The sequence below is a fragment of the Erythranthe guttata genome, chromosome 3, assembly GCF_056151865.1.
Source record: "Erythranthe guttata isolate IM_541 chromosome 3, IM_541, whole genome shotgun sequence".
In the NCBI taxonomy this organism is placed as follows: Eukaryota; Viridiplantae; Streptophyta; class Magnoliopsida; order Lamiales; family Phrymaceae; genus Erythranthe; species Erythranthe guttata.
The window spans coordinates 12862816-12876496 of NC_142535.1; the positions used below are offsets into that span (position 1 = coordinate 12862816).

Here is a 13681-nt window from a genome sequence, read left to right on the forward strand (position 1 = left end):
CCGAACATAAGAGCAACTCCAACTAGACACGGCCCCGGGGCGGGTCGGGTCCGAGTTTTAGAGGACCCAAAACCGACCCGCGGGGTGGCGGGTCCGGGGCGGGTCCACCCAGGTCGGTTCCGGGGCGGGTCCACCCAGGTCGGTTCCGGGCCAGGCCGGGTCCGAACCGGATTTTTAAAACTCGGACCCGACCCGCCCCACGGGGAGGCGGGTCCGGGTCTGGGGCGGGTCCACTCGGGTCCACCCGGGTCCGGGTCGGGCCGGGTCCGAACCGGATTTTTAAACTTTGTCCAAAATATGCTTTGAATAGGGTTCGAACTCTGGTTCCCTCAAATGTGTATGCCATTGTAACCAGTGAGACAAGGGAATTTGTTTGTGAAGTTACTTGCAATACATATATATAACAATAAAAAAATAGTGTAAAATGATTATAAAAATAATGTTTAATGGATTATTAATTATCATATTCATAATTATTAAAGAATTTTAATTAAATTATTAACAAATATAATATAATAAAAAAATTAAAATAAATTGAAAGAACTTGAGCTTAATCCATTTAAATCTTACGATTCAATTCTAATATTTGAATAAAATGTATATGTAAAAAAAGGATTAAATCATATCATCTACAATTTAATTCTTACGATTTTTACAAATTAAACCAATTATTAAAAGAGAAATTACATCATAATATTTTGAATATACTAGTCCTATATAATATTATTTCTAAAGTAAGAAAATTAATTGAATTGAGATATAATCTATTTTTGTTAAAATAAACATCATTTATATTTTAAATAAGTATGTTATGATAAAATACTCAATAATAATAATAAGTTCTTGTCAACAATTGAGGTTAATCGATTTAAATTCATTGAAATGAGTTATGATCTATTTTTTTTAAATAAACATCTTATTTTATTTTTCATTCGATTTTTTCACACTATCGATTTTAATAACAAAAGTGAGTTTGTATTAAATCTATGCATTTGATTAAATATTGAATTGATTCAATCCTATATATTTTTCAATAATGGAGATTATATTTGATATAGTAATTAATAATGGATATTTTGAAGTATTGAACCGTGATTATATATATATATATATATATATATATATATATATATATATATATATATATATATATATATATATATATATATATATATATATATATATATATATATATATATATATATATATATATATATATATATATATATATATTTAAAGTTTGCATTTGCTAATAATTTAATTAAACTTATTTACTAATAATTAATATGAAAATTAATAATTTATTTAACATATTTATATGCCAATTAAATCATTTTACCGGCTTTTTATATTATATATATTTATTTCCTATATATTAATAAACTTTGCGTTTGGCCCAGTGGAAAGACATGCCCATTATTTTCAATTTCGAGTTCAAAACCCTTCTGACTCATTTTTGAATAAAAAACTTGCAATTAACACTCGGTTCCTGGGTCGGGTCCCACGGGTCTCGGGTCTTCAATCTGGGGACCCGAAACCGACTCGTGTATGCGCGGGTCCGGGTTGACGGTCAACGGGGCGGGTCGGGTCCGGGTCAAACCTGGCCCGTGGTCGTGTCTAACTCCAACCCACTCTTATCAAATGGTATTATCAAATACTCATACTTTGATATCTTTATACCAACCGATTTTTCTGATAAACTATCCTCAAAATCAATATTAATCAAGTTTTTACCTTTTCAAAACAGAAATATATATATATATATATATATATATATATATATATATATATATATATATATATATATATATATATACATAGTGATTCTTTTTTTTTCCGTGGAACTTTGTTGAAGCTCTAGAGAAAAAAAAAATTCTGTTGAGATATTTTTGAGATTTTTTCCAGTGAAAATTTGTTGAAGACGTAGAGAATTTAATTTTATTCTGTTGAGATTTTTACGTAAAGAAAAGACAACTCAATTCTGTTGAGGTTTTTCTTTTTTCACGTGATCCTATTTTTTTAGGAGAATATTTGATAATTATTTATTTGTGATGTATTTTTACTTCCGGATGAATAGGGTTTGATAATCCATTTAATAACCCCGTTGGAGTTGCTCTAACTAAATAATTAAAGGGTCATTACAAATAAGCCCATCAATGGGTATTTATTTATAAAGAGATCTAAACAAAAAACTCCTTTACCAATAAGTCCACACATGATTAAGATTTTTGTAAAGGACTAAAATAACACCTCATACTTTAATATGCTCCAATTGCACTTAATTTAACCCCAAATTTCACAAATTATTCAATTTTGACTCAAAACTTTTTTTTTCAAAAAAAAAAAAATTTCAAAAACATTTTTTTTTCCGCCGGATTTCGGCGTTGACTTTTCAATTTAATTTTTTTTTTATTTTTTTTATTTTTTTTTCTTCCGGATTTTTTCGCCGATTTCCGGCATTGACTTTTTCGATTTTTTTTTCCCTTCTTTTCTTTCTTTCAGTAACTTTTTTTTTTCGTTTAAACAGCAATATTGTTGTGATTGACAGTAATATTAACTATATTACCGTTAAACACAGTAAAATCAACTAAACTACAGTTTAACACAGTAATATTGCTATATTAATCTCTAGCACAGTAATATTAACACAATAAAACTCATTATTATTGTGTAATAGAGTAATATTACTATGTTGACCGTTCAACAAATGTAAACATAATAAAAAACCAAAATAATTAATATTACTGTGAGTGGCAGTAATATTACTATAACAACAGTAATATTACCGTCAACCACAATAATATTACTATAATACACAGTAATATTATTACGTTACTCCGTGAATAATTCAAACAAACAAAAAATCCAAACAAAATAATAGTATTGATGTGGTTGACAGCAATATTACTATAACAACAGTAATATTACCGTCAACCACAGTAATATTATTGTGTTTACAGTAATATTACAATAATAGACAGTAATATTATTACGTTACTCCGTGAATAACTCAAACAAAACAAAAAACCCAAAAAAATAAGAATATTGATGTTGTTGACAGTAATATTATTGTGTTTACAGTTATTTTACTGTCAACGACAGTAATATAATTATGTTGACTTGTCAACAAATCAAACAAAATAAAAAAAAACAACAAAAAATAAAAAATAATAATATTACATTAATTTACTGTCATCGGCAACACAATTACATAAATGTATTGTCAACGGCAGTACAATTACGTTATTAACTGTCATTGACAGTATAATTAAGTTAATTTACTGTCAGTGACAGCACAATTACAGTTAACGTTTAGCGGCGGACGTAAAAAAAAAAACCAAAAAAAAAAAAAACTTCAAAAAAAACTTAAAAAAACACTAAAAAAAAGTCAACGCCGGAGATCGCCGGAAACAGTCGAATTTTTTTTTTTGAAAAGTCAACGCCGGAATCCGGCGGGAAAAAAAAGTTTTTGAAAAAAAATTTTTTGGTCAAAATTGAATAATTTGTGAAATTTGGGGTCAAATTGAGATTAAATTAAGTTAAGGATGAAATTGGAGCATATTTAAGTATGCTCCAAAAAAAAGTCCAAAATTGAATTTTTGTGGTCGAATTGGGTTTTGTGGACAAAATTGATTAATTTGGGGTTACAATTAAGAATTTGATATAAATGGTTTAGGGTAATATTGGCATATACATGAATGTTTCCTTTATTTATAATAAATATTAAAGAAATGAGCTTATTGGTGAAAGAGATATAGCCCCTAAACTTAGAATAATAAAGATGTTTGGTTGGGAACTTATGCACAAAAACCCCAATAATTAATTAGCTAATAGGGAGTTAATCTAATTTCATCTAATTTAATCTAATCCAATATATGTAAGATTGAGCCCTAAGGGGCACATCACTAACGCTTACCAATTTGATTCACAAAAATAGGAAGGGAGAGATATTTAAATAAAATAATTTAGGCATGTACACCGTTTGACATAGTTACAGAAGAATGTGGAACTCACGTGTTTACATTTTTGATGATTTTTTATGGAGACAAAATTGGAAAGAGTGGAGCACCGTAACTATAAATTAAGTTGATGATGAAGTAAGAGAGTATGCGTCAAATGACCAGTGTTCAAATCTCCTCACCAAGACACTTTCTAAGTCGAGTTTGTCACACATGGTTAAACCTAATGTGAATTATATATTCTCTCGTGTGATTTTAAAGTTATTGCATGAGAGTAGAAGTTTCCCCAACTAGGGCATCTATATGATTGACAAAGGGTTTTATTAATACCCAGAAAAAGAGAAAAAAATGTTCAAGTAAATTTGTTTGGGGACTAAATTGCAAAATGACCCATTGTTTAAGATCGAGCTCGTTTACGGTCCATCTATTGAGTCTTACGATTGCGTTTTTTTTTCTCTCTAGTAGGACCATTTCTAGAATATGGAACCATTTGTTGGATCAAGATGATGGCCTCCTGATGCGGTCCAACTGCTATCTGCTGAGCTATTGGATTTAGAGTTTTGATGTTTGTGCTATCTGCTGAGCTATTGGATCCACCGCCACTGGTTCTGGACAACAAAAAGTGACAAGAAAACTCAGCCGTGATACAAAGTTTTGCTTCTCCCTTCGTTGGAATTAAGTTGTTCATAGGATCTGTTTGGTTTCTAATTCCTCTTATATTTGTTCTGGTTTTCGTTCTCAGTGAAATCTGTAATCACCTATTCCCTTCTCCATAGCTTAAAATCTGTAATAGATTAGCCATGGTAGTTCAGTTTGAAATGGCGTCCGAATGTGCACCCAACACATTTTTACAAAATTATTTTCATTTGTATTAGTTTGCTACATTAAGTTCGAATTTTGTACGTTAAGCATGTTAAGTAAGACTATGTACCTATGTGAAATGGAAAAACGGAGACAGAGAAACGGCATATTCCAATATGATTATCAGAACTAAGCAGAAAGATATAGTAATGTTGATGCTAGTTTTCTAGGTTTTGAGTATATATTAGTGTTTGTAAGCAAAATTTATAGGACAATGAAGAAATGACAAATTGGAGACAAATAATAGTCCTTAATTTATTATGATTATCGATCAGCTTATACATTGCCATACAATATATTGCAATCAATAGTTCTTCCCTGGAGTGGCTGAGGACCCTCCATTTCCAGACCCATACCCGTATCCATGACCCGACCCGTAACCAGATCCCGATCCACCATACTGCCCATATGATCCTCCACCGCTGCCGCCACCGCCACCTTCTCCACCCCCGCCGCCACCACCACCACCATTATTACCATATCCAGATCCTGAACCATATCCAGACCCGAAACCTGATCCACCACTTCCGGCCCCACCAGAACCAGAACCGCCGCCACCTCCTCCTCCCGAACCACCACCACCACCTCCGTTGTTCCATCCACCACCACCACTACCACTTCCACCGCCACTGCCCGAACCATACCCACTACCACCTTGACCCATACCGGATCCCCCACCCCCACCATTACCTCCTCCACCACCACCACCTACACCCCCACCACCACTACCCCACCCACCACCATTACCTCCCCCAGAACCATACCCATTATTACCACCACCACCGCCGCCGCCATTCCCTCCTCCGCCTCCAGAACCACCACCATTTCCTCCACCTCCAAACCCTGATCCATATCCATTTCCACCACCACTACCACCACCCCCATTTATCCCACCCCCACCCCCACCACCATTTCCACCGCCGCCGCCACCACCAATCCCGGGCACAAAACCCTTATCTTTACCATACCCACCGACGGTCAAACCCTCATCAGCAGCACCGTACAAAAACCTCACTTCCCTCGCCGCTTCAACCGCCACATTGTTATAACCATAAAACCCCAAATAACACAGAATCACAATAATTAACAAAACATTAATCCTCTTTTCCATGTTTAACTCTTCTGTTTCTTCAAAACCACAAATAGCAGGAACACCTATTTATAGTCTAATAAATAAAGAAAATATAATAAATAAATAAACGAACGTAAGTACTCCGATCCCACACAAATTAGTTTTCAAATTTCATCGTTTCCTAATGAATAGCTATGTTACCACCCTATATATATATAGTGGACCAGAAAGTATATATGTGGTGGATGCAACAAACAAACAAACAGAATATTAAAGGTGGTGGTGGTGGGTAGTGGTTTCTCCGGTGGCGGTCCTCCGATCCATTATATATATATTCTTGGCTAGGTTTTAGGGCTTATCGTGGCTATGGAATAGAAGGTGTGAGGCGTGCTGGATTAATTCTGGTAGACAGAGCATTCTGCATGATAGTGATCTCGCATGCATGCATGCATGCACCATTTTGGGGTGCTATTTATATTAAGCAAATGTGGCGTGGCTTCATAAAGTTTTTTTAACCCATATATCCGATCTGGAGGCCAGATTCATAAATTAAGGATCGGAGGAGCTAGGTATTTTTTTTTTTCTTTACTACATAAAAAGATGTTTTCTAATATTGAATAATATATAGGGCGAATTTGACATTACCCTCGGTTGCAAATAAAATAAGGATAAATCCAAGCTCGGAAAAAATCCTTTGACATACGCAAAAGTACTATTGTGCCATTATATATAATTTTCGCCTAAATACATTCAATATTTTTGGACTTGCATTTATCATTTTCTCTAAAAAAAAATTAATATGAAAACCTATTTGTTTATTTTGTTATATATATATATATATATATATATATATATATATATATATATATATATATATATATATATATATATATTTATATATATACATGTAATGTAATTGTAGTAAACTATAGTAATGTTATTTCTTTTTACCCCAATGTTTTAGTCGACCAATTATATACACACACAAATATTAATGCTTATACAAAAAAAAATCATAAACACCAACAACAAAATATCACAATATATTATTAATCAACTCATAATAACCAACAAATACAAGTTGAAAATACACAATTACATGCATATGTTACTACATGTTACTAATAATGTATAGTAATGTCAAATGTGTAATAATGTATACAATTATTCGTAGTAATGTTCTTTCTTTTTACCCCAATTTTTTAGGCGCCCAATTATGTGCACACACGAATATCAACACTTATACGGAAAAAAATCATAAACACTAAATATTTATATTATAAATAAACTCATAACCAACAAATACAAGTCGAAAATACACAATGTATATGTTACTATATGCTACTAGTAATGTATAATAATGTATACAGTCTGTAAAACACTGTAGTTTGGCAGATGTCAAAATCGTCAAATATAATTCGGCTACAACTTCAACCACATTTTTTGACACCTACAAGGAGAGGATCAATGGCTTCCATTAAGCTGTAGTTTAAAATTCAAAACGTAAAAAAGTTATTATAGTGCAAATTAACAAAATTGAAGAAACATCAAAACACTCAAAAATCGAGAGAGAGAGAGAGAGAGAGAGAGAGAGAGAGAGAGAGGGAGGGAGGGAGGGAGGGAGGGAGGGAGGGAGGGAGGGAGGGAGAGAAGAGAGAGGGAGAGAGAGAGAGGAGAGAGAGAGAGAGAGAGAGAGAGAGAGAGAGAGAGAGAGAGAGAGAGAGAGAGAGAGAGAGAGAGAGAGAGAGAGAGAGAGAGAGAGAGAGAGAGAGAGAGAGAGAGAGAGAGAGAGAGAGAGAGAGAGAGAGAGAGAGAGAGAGAGAGAGAGAGAGAGAGGGAGAGAGGGGGAGAGAGGGGAGGGGGGGAGGGGGAGGGGGAGAGAGAGAGGGAGAGGGAGAGAGAGGGAGAGGGAAGGGGAGGGAGAGGGGGAGGGAGGGGGAGGGGGACGGGGAGGGGGAGGGAGAGGGAGAGGGAGAGAGAGGGAGAGGGAGAGGGAGAGAGAGAGAGAGAGAGAGAGAGAGAGAGAGAGAGAGAGAGAGAGAGAGAGAGAGAGAGAGAGAGAGAGAGAGAGAGAGAGAGAGAGAGAGAGAGAGAGAGAGAGAGAGAGAGAGAGAGAGAGAGAGAGAGAGAGAGAGAGAGAGAGAGAGAGAGAGAGAGAGAGAGAGAGAGAGAGAGAGAGAGAGAGAGAGGAGAGGGAGAGGGAGAGGGAGAGGGAGAGGGAGAGGGAGAGGGAGAGGGAGAGGGAGAGGGAGAGGGAGAGGGAGAGGGAGCGGGAGGGAGAGGGAGAGAGAGAGGGAGGGAGAGAGAGAGAGAGAAATTAACAGTCAGCTAGAAGAAGAGGGGCACTCACAGCAATGACTCATCACCCCAAGAGTCGCCTACCAAAACCTAGTCGCCGCCAAGCCAACCACCCAAGCTAAGGTTCCGCGCTCACAATGAAAAAAAAGTTATATAAACAAATTTGACATAAAACATGAACGAAAATACCATCAAAATATAGATCTCGACGAGAGGAATCCAACGGTGGGTAGCCCGTCAAATTTTGACTGCGGGAACACACATTACCCATCCGGCAAGACCCACCGTCGTTGAAATACACATCCACTGTAAACGATTGCAGAAACAGATACATAGCTCCAAACTATATAGAATCACCACAAAAAGAAAGAGCTCGACGAGGGGAATACAACGGTAGTTATTAAAACATCGAATTCCAACCAATGGAGAGAAAGTCACAATGAAAAAGTGGGGCTGAGAAGATGGTTTTTTTGGAACATAAATGACTGAATTAAAAATGTTGAAAACTTCACTTTGTTGCAGAAACTTTTGGGGTGAATGTGCAATTTTGAACTTTTGTAATTGAAAGGATATTTATTTCTTCTTAGGTCAAAAACCGCACCCCACTAGTATATACGTCGACAACTTTCTAACAAAATTATTGACCGCAAGACCCCACTTATTTTCTTCATATAGAGGGTTCATATTGAATAACGACTCGTGCGGTCTTTGAAACAGCTTGGTCTTGTATTAATAAATAGTTGAGGAATCCTAAGAGAATTAAAATTGTTATTCAATAATTTTGATGATTGTTTCGTTTCTTGCTCCAAAAGCTTATGTTTCTTTTTTACTTTTCTTTTTTTCATTATCATTGGTTAAATGTTTAAGACAAAAGGATACACACAAAAAAAAACAAAAAAACAAAAAAAAAAAAAAAAACAAAAAAAAAAACAAAAAGGAAACCCGACCTATCTTCTTGGTATGGCAAGTTTTTTGGAAATATGAAAGACTGAATTGAAAATTTTGAAAACTTCACTTTGAGTCTGAAACTCTTGGGGTGAATATGTCATCTTAAAAATTTCTAAGTAAAGGATATTTAGGTCTTTTTAGGTATAAAAAATGCACGATAAGCTGATAGGGGCTTTTTTTGAATTTGACTAATTTCATAGGATGGTCTTTGCTAATTTTTTTAACACAATGGTTTTTTTGGCAATTAGAGATCACACATTGGTGGTAAATGCTAATACCCCTTATTTATTACCAGTAATAATTATTATAAGTCGAAATCAAGAAACATTTTTTTTTCTTAAATCACCCCATATTCTAGCCCCCAACATAAAACCTCTGGGTCGGCCCCTGTTCTGGGTCGTAATACTTTAAACTTACTTGAGATCAAACATTAATATAAATTACGGCTGGGACTGAATTGGCTTTTACCCATTACCGACCATATTTTTAAGTGGATAGTAAATTTTTAACCAATCCATTGGATCGGGTCGAATTTTTTCACCAACACATTTGTAATGGATCGGTTGATGGTTTCTAATATTATCAAAAGTCGGTTGATGATAGTTATCATTCAACCAACTATATCAATAAATTTTTAATAACCAAAAAAGGGCAAATAACACTTCACCCCTTAAAAATGCCACTTTTGCACTTTCCCCCTAAGAATATAAAAAAAAAAAGATACCCCTCTAAAATACACAATTTCTCGCACTTTGCCCCAGAAGTGTATATCTAGTGAAATTCTCCTCGGATTTGAGTAATTTAGAAGGGTAGTATCGTCAACTTTGTAGTCAAGCATGAACACGCGCGAAGTCGGCGCACTTCTGAAGGTTGCTGGTGTTGGGGGTGTCGGATCGGGTCTTAAGATTGACCCATAGGGCTTTGGGGCTATCCTCATGTCTATTTTAATTTCATATCTTCGCATATTTTGAGGTAGGCTTTCTTCAGCGGTGGGTAGCGGTGCGGGTGGCAGAGACTTTGCGGAATTGGATTTGGCGCTGGAGATTTCGTGCGCTTTAAGTGGCCGGAAGTTGGGTATTTGGGCCAGCTGGAGAAAAACTGTTGTGGTTGTAGCTTCGATGCCCATGGCGACGGGAGTTGAATTGACAGAATAACTTTCCATGAAAGCATTAAGATCGGCATAAAAGAATTGAAAACTCATAGCTTGAATGTGCGGAGCGGGAGAAAGAAATAGGATTTGTAATTGGGTGTCAAATATAGATAATTAACGAAAACTATGGACGAATTCCTTCAGGAAATGGAGCCCCCTACTCCAGAAGTCCTGCAAGGAAATGGAACCCTATCTCCAGTTTTGATTTCGGATTTCGGTACAGAAAGAGAGCCCTAAAATGATAAGATTGTCCTTCTAAATTACTCAAATCCGACTATAATACATCTTTAGGGCAAAGTCCAACAGGTTGTATAATTTAAAAGGGGATTGTCTATTTTTTATATTTTCAAGGGGGAAAGTGCGAAAATGATGGTAAAGTGCTATTTGCCCCAAACTAATATAAAACAAAGGGTGTGGTTCTTTTCAAATGGGTATTGTAATTATCAAAATAGTGAGGCTTTTAAACTAAACAAAAAAATCAACAAGGAAAAAAAGTTGAGATAAATCTTCCACCATAATTTGGAACTGTGCATGTTTGGAATTAGTTTGAATTTTGAAATTATATTTTTGTCGAATTGCTATTAACAATTTTGAAATGATAAATGATCATGGCGAGTTGCACTAGGCAGAATATGCGTGCTTTTACTCAAAATTTTGATTTTTTTTATGTGAACTAGGTGGCGAGTATATCCCTTAAACGACTCATTTCAGAACCAAATATTTGGGTCGGCAATGGTTAATTTCAAATTTGGGCGAAATCGGTTTGTCGGATGAGTTGATTTTTAGGTCAGTAATCGACCGACCCAACCCAGTCCCAGCCCTAATATAAATGTACAAATCAATAAATTGAATATTTTTTTACACGGAGAATATAAATCCAAATACCTAAAAGTATTGTTCAAAGTATCAAAGAGTATCAAAATGTCAAAATGTATATTGAAATAAAAATTCGCACTAAATCATGATATCCTCAAGTAGTAGAACAAGTAGACAACTTCAGATCCCCATAATAGGGTGGTTTAGTGTGTGGAGTAAGAGAGCACGGTGTTATTTAACCCGAGTTCAAACCTCTTTGTCAATACTTTCTTGATTTCAACTCTTGACACATTGTTAGCCTAATATAGTTTACATCTCTCATACAATATATATGGACTATTAGGCGAGCGCATGAATGGTTGCGGATTCTCTTGTCACTCATTAAAATTGACAACTTCAGATTGCATATCTTTATTAATTAGAGATGATATACAAACATATAAATAATTTAAAATTTTAAATATCGTTGTAATTTTACTGATATCGTTCAATTTATTTTTAAATTTCTATTCTAAACCTCACTCAATTCTTCCCTCTCTCTTTTTCTCAAAATCCTCTCAACTCACCCAAAATCACAAACTCACCCAATCCCTAATTATCTACAAGATAGATACAAACAGCGTTTTTTCACTTTGATTCATATATTTCGATTATTCACTTATTTTGGGTGATTGTGTTTGATTTGCAGCAACTTTATGCCCGCTTAGACCCGGTATGGCCAGTCACATCAAGTTTTTTTATTTAATAAATATTTATGAACTTTTTTTTTAATTGTTTAGTAAATACTAAATACTTAACAATAGTGTAATAATTTTTTTATAATTATTTTATTTTAGATTTGAATAGCTAGTATGTGGTGCTAGGAGTGTGCACGAGTCGAGCCGAGCTCGGCCATTTTGGTAGGCTCGAGCTTGAGCTCATTTTGGTTTTTTTTTTAATTATTAATTTTTTTATCAAAAATTATTTATAGTCTAATGAAAAACGTTATAAAATAAATAATGAACTTTATTTATATATTTTTTTAAAATTTTTATGTTATTTTATATTATTATTATTATATTTTATATTATTATGCATTATTTAAGTAATATAGATTTGTTTCTATTTAAAATTTAATTACTAGAAGTATTTATTATTATAGACTATTTACTATTTAGTTATTCAATAACTAAAAAATAATTCTATCTTTTTTTAGTAATAATATGGGCGCTTTACAAATAACTCCATCAATGGGTACTTATTCATAAAAAAAGATTCAGACAATAAACTCTTTTACAAAAAAGTCAACACATGACGCAAAGGTTTGTAAAAGACTAAAATAGCTCATTATATTTTAATATGCTCTAATTTCATCCTTTAATTTAATCTAACCTCAATTTGACCCCAAATTTCACAAATTATTTATTTTTGACCCAAAACACATTTTTATGGACAATTTCGTCCGTCACAGCCGTTGACCGCCGGTCAACGACGTTGACTTTTTTTTCTTTTTCCTTTTTCCTGATTTTCCTGCCGATCTCCGACGTTGGCTTTTTTTTTTCTTCCTAATTTTCCTGCCGGTCTCCGGCGTTGACTTTTTTTTTCTTCCTGATTTTTCCGCCACCGGTTTCCGACGTTCACTTTTTCGATTTTTTTTTCTTTTTCTTTCTGTAATATCTTTTTTTTCCCGTTTAAACAGCAATATTGTTGTGATTGACAGTAATATAAACTATATTACTGTTAAACACAGTAAAATTAACTATACTACAGTTTAACACAGTAATATTGTTATATTAATCTCTATCACAGTAATATTAACACAACAAAACTCATTATTATTGTGTAATAGAGTAATATTAATATGTTGATCATTCAACAAATGTAAACATAATAAAAAGCCAAAAGAATTAATATTACTGATATGCCTAATTGGGCCAGCCCAATGGGCCTACAATCTCTTTACCTATTGGGCCACGAGCCCAATATCTAAGACTATTATCACCGAGGCCCAATCACCTTCAAATAAGGTTTGGGTCCAACAATCTCATCTAAGCTATAAATAAAGGTTTGAATTTATTCCTCAAGGTACGTCCTATTAACTGAGCAATACTATTAACTGTATTCTCTGGACTATTTCCTCTATCAGCACGTCTGACTTGAGCGTCGGAGGGGTTTCCGCCGGATCAACCCCGGCCTAGTTTACGTGTTCTATGATCGCAGGTACCTCAGGATCATCAAGTTGTCAAGCTACTGATCCGCTTTGCTCTCCCAGTTCATTTTCTACACTACCACTACACCATAAAACGTCATTGATAGCGTTCGAAAAATGCTATTATAGGCTATGGTAGCGTTTTTACAAACGCTATGTCTGCCCGAGCTATAATAGACCCCTACTCTTTCATCGCGTTTTTGAAACGCTATTGTATAAAATCAATTCATAGCGTTTATCTGTTGCTATTATCCATTTTTCTAAAGCGTTTGTTTGTTGCTATCGTTTACCTAATGATGGCATTTCTAAAACGTTATTGTGTGGGCGCTATAATTTTACTAGTAACAATAATTTAGAAACGCTATATCAGGCTCATTTGCACAGTTTGT

The 13681-nt window shown here is 34.6% G+C and overlaps 1 protein-coding gene across 1 annotated transcript; it reads right to left on the reverse strand.

Annotated features, from left to right (window-relative positions):
• Positions 1-5050: 5050 nt before the first annotated feature.
• On the reverse strand, positions 5051-6396 carry LOC148771835 (uncharacterized). Its single transcript, XM_088816049.1, has one exon. The coding sequence runs from the start codon at positions 5929-5931 to the stop codon at positions 5125-5127; it is 807 nt and encodes a 268-aa protein (XP_088672175.1). The 5' UTR covers positions 5932-6396; the 3' UTR covers positions 5051-5124.
• Positions 6397-13681: the final 7285 nt, after the last annotated feature.

Coding starts and splice junctions, on each gene's coding strand:
- LOC148771835 (XM_088816049.1), bottom strand. CDS start 5,931: ATGGAAAAGAGGATTAATGTTTTGTTAATTATTGTGATTCTGTGTTAT.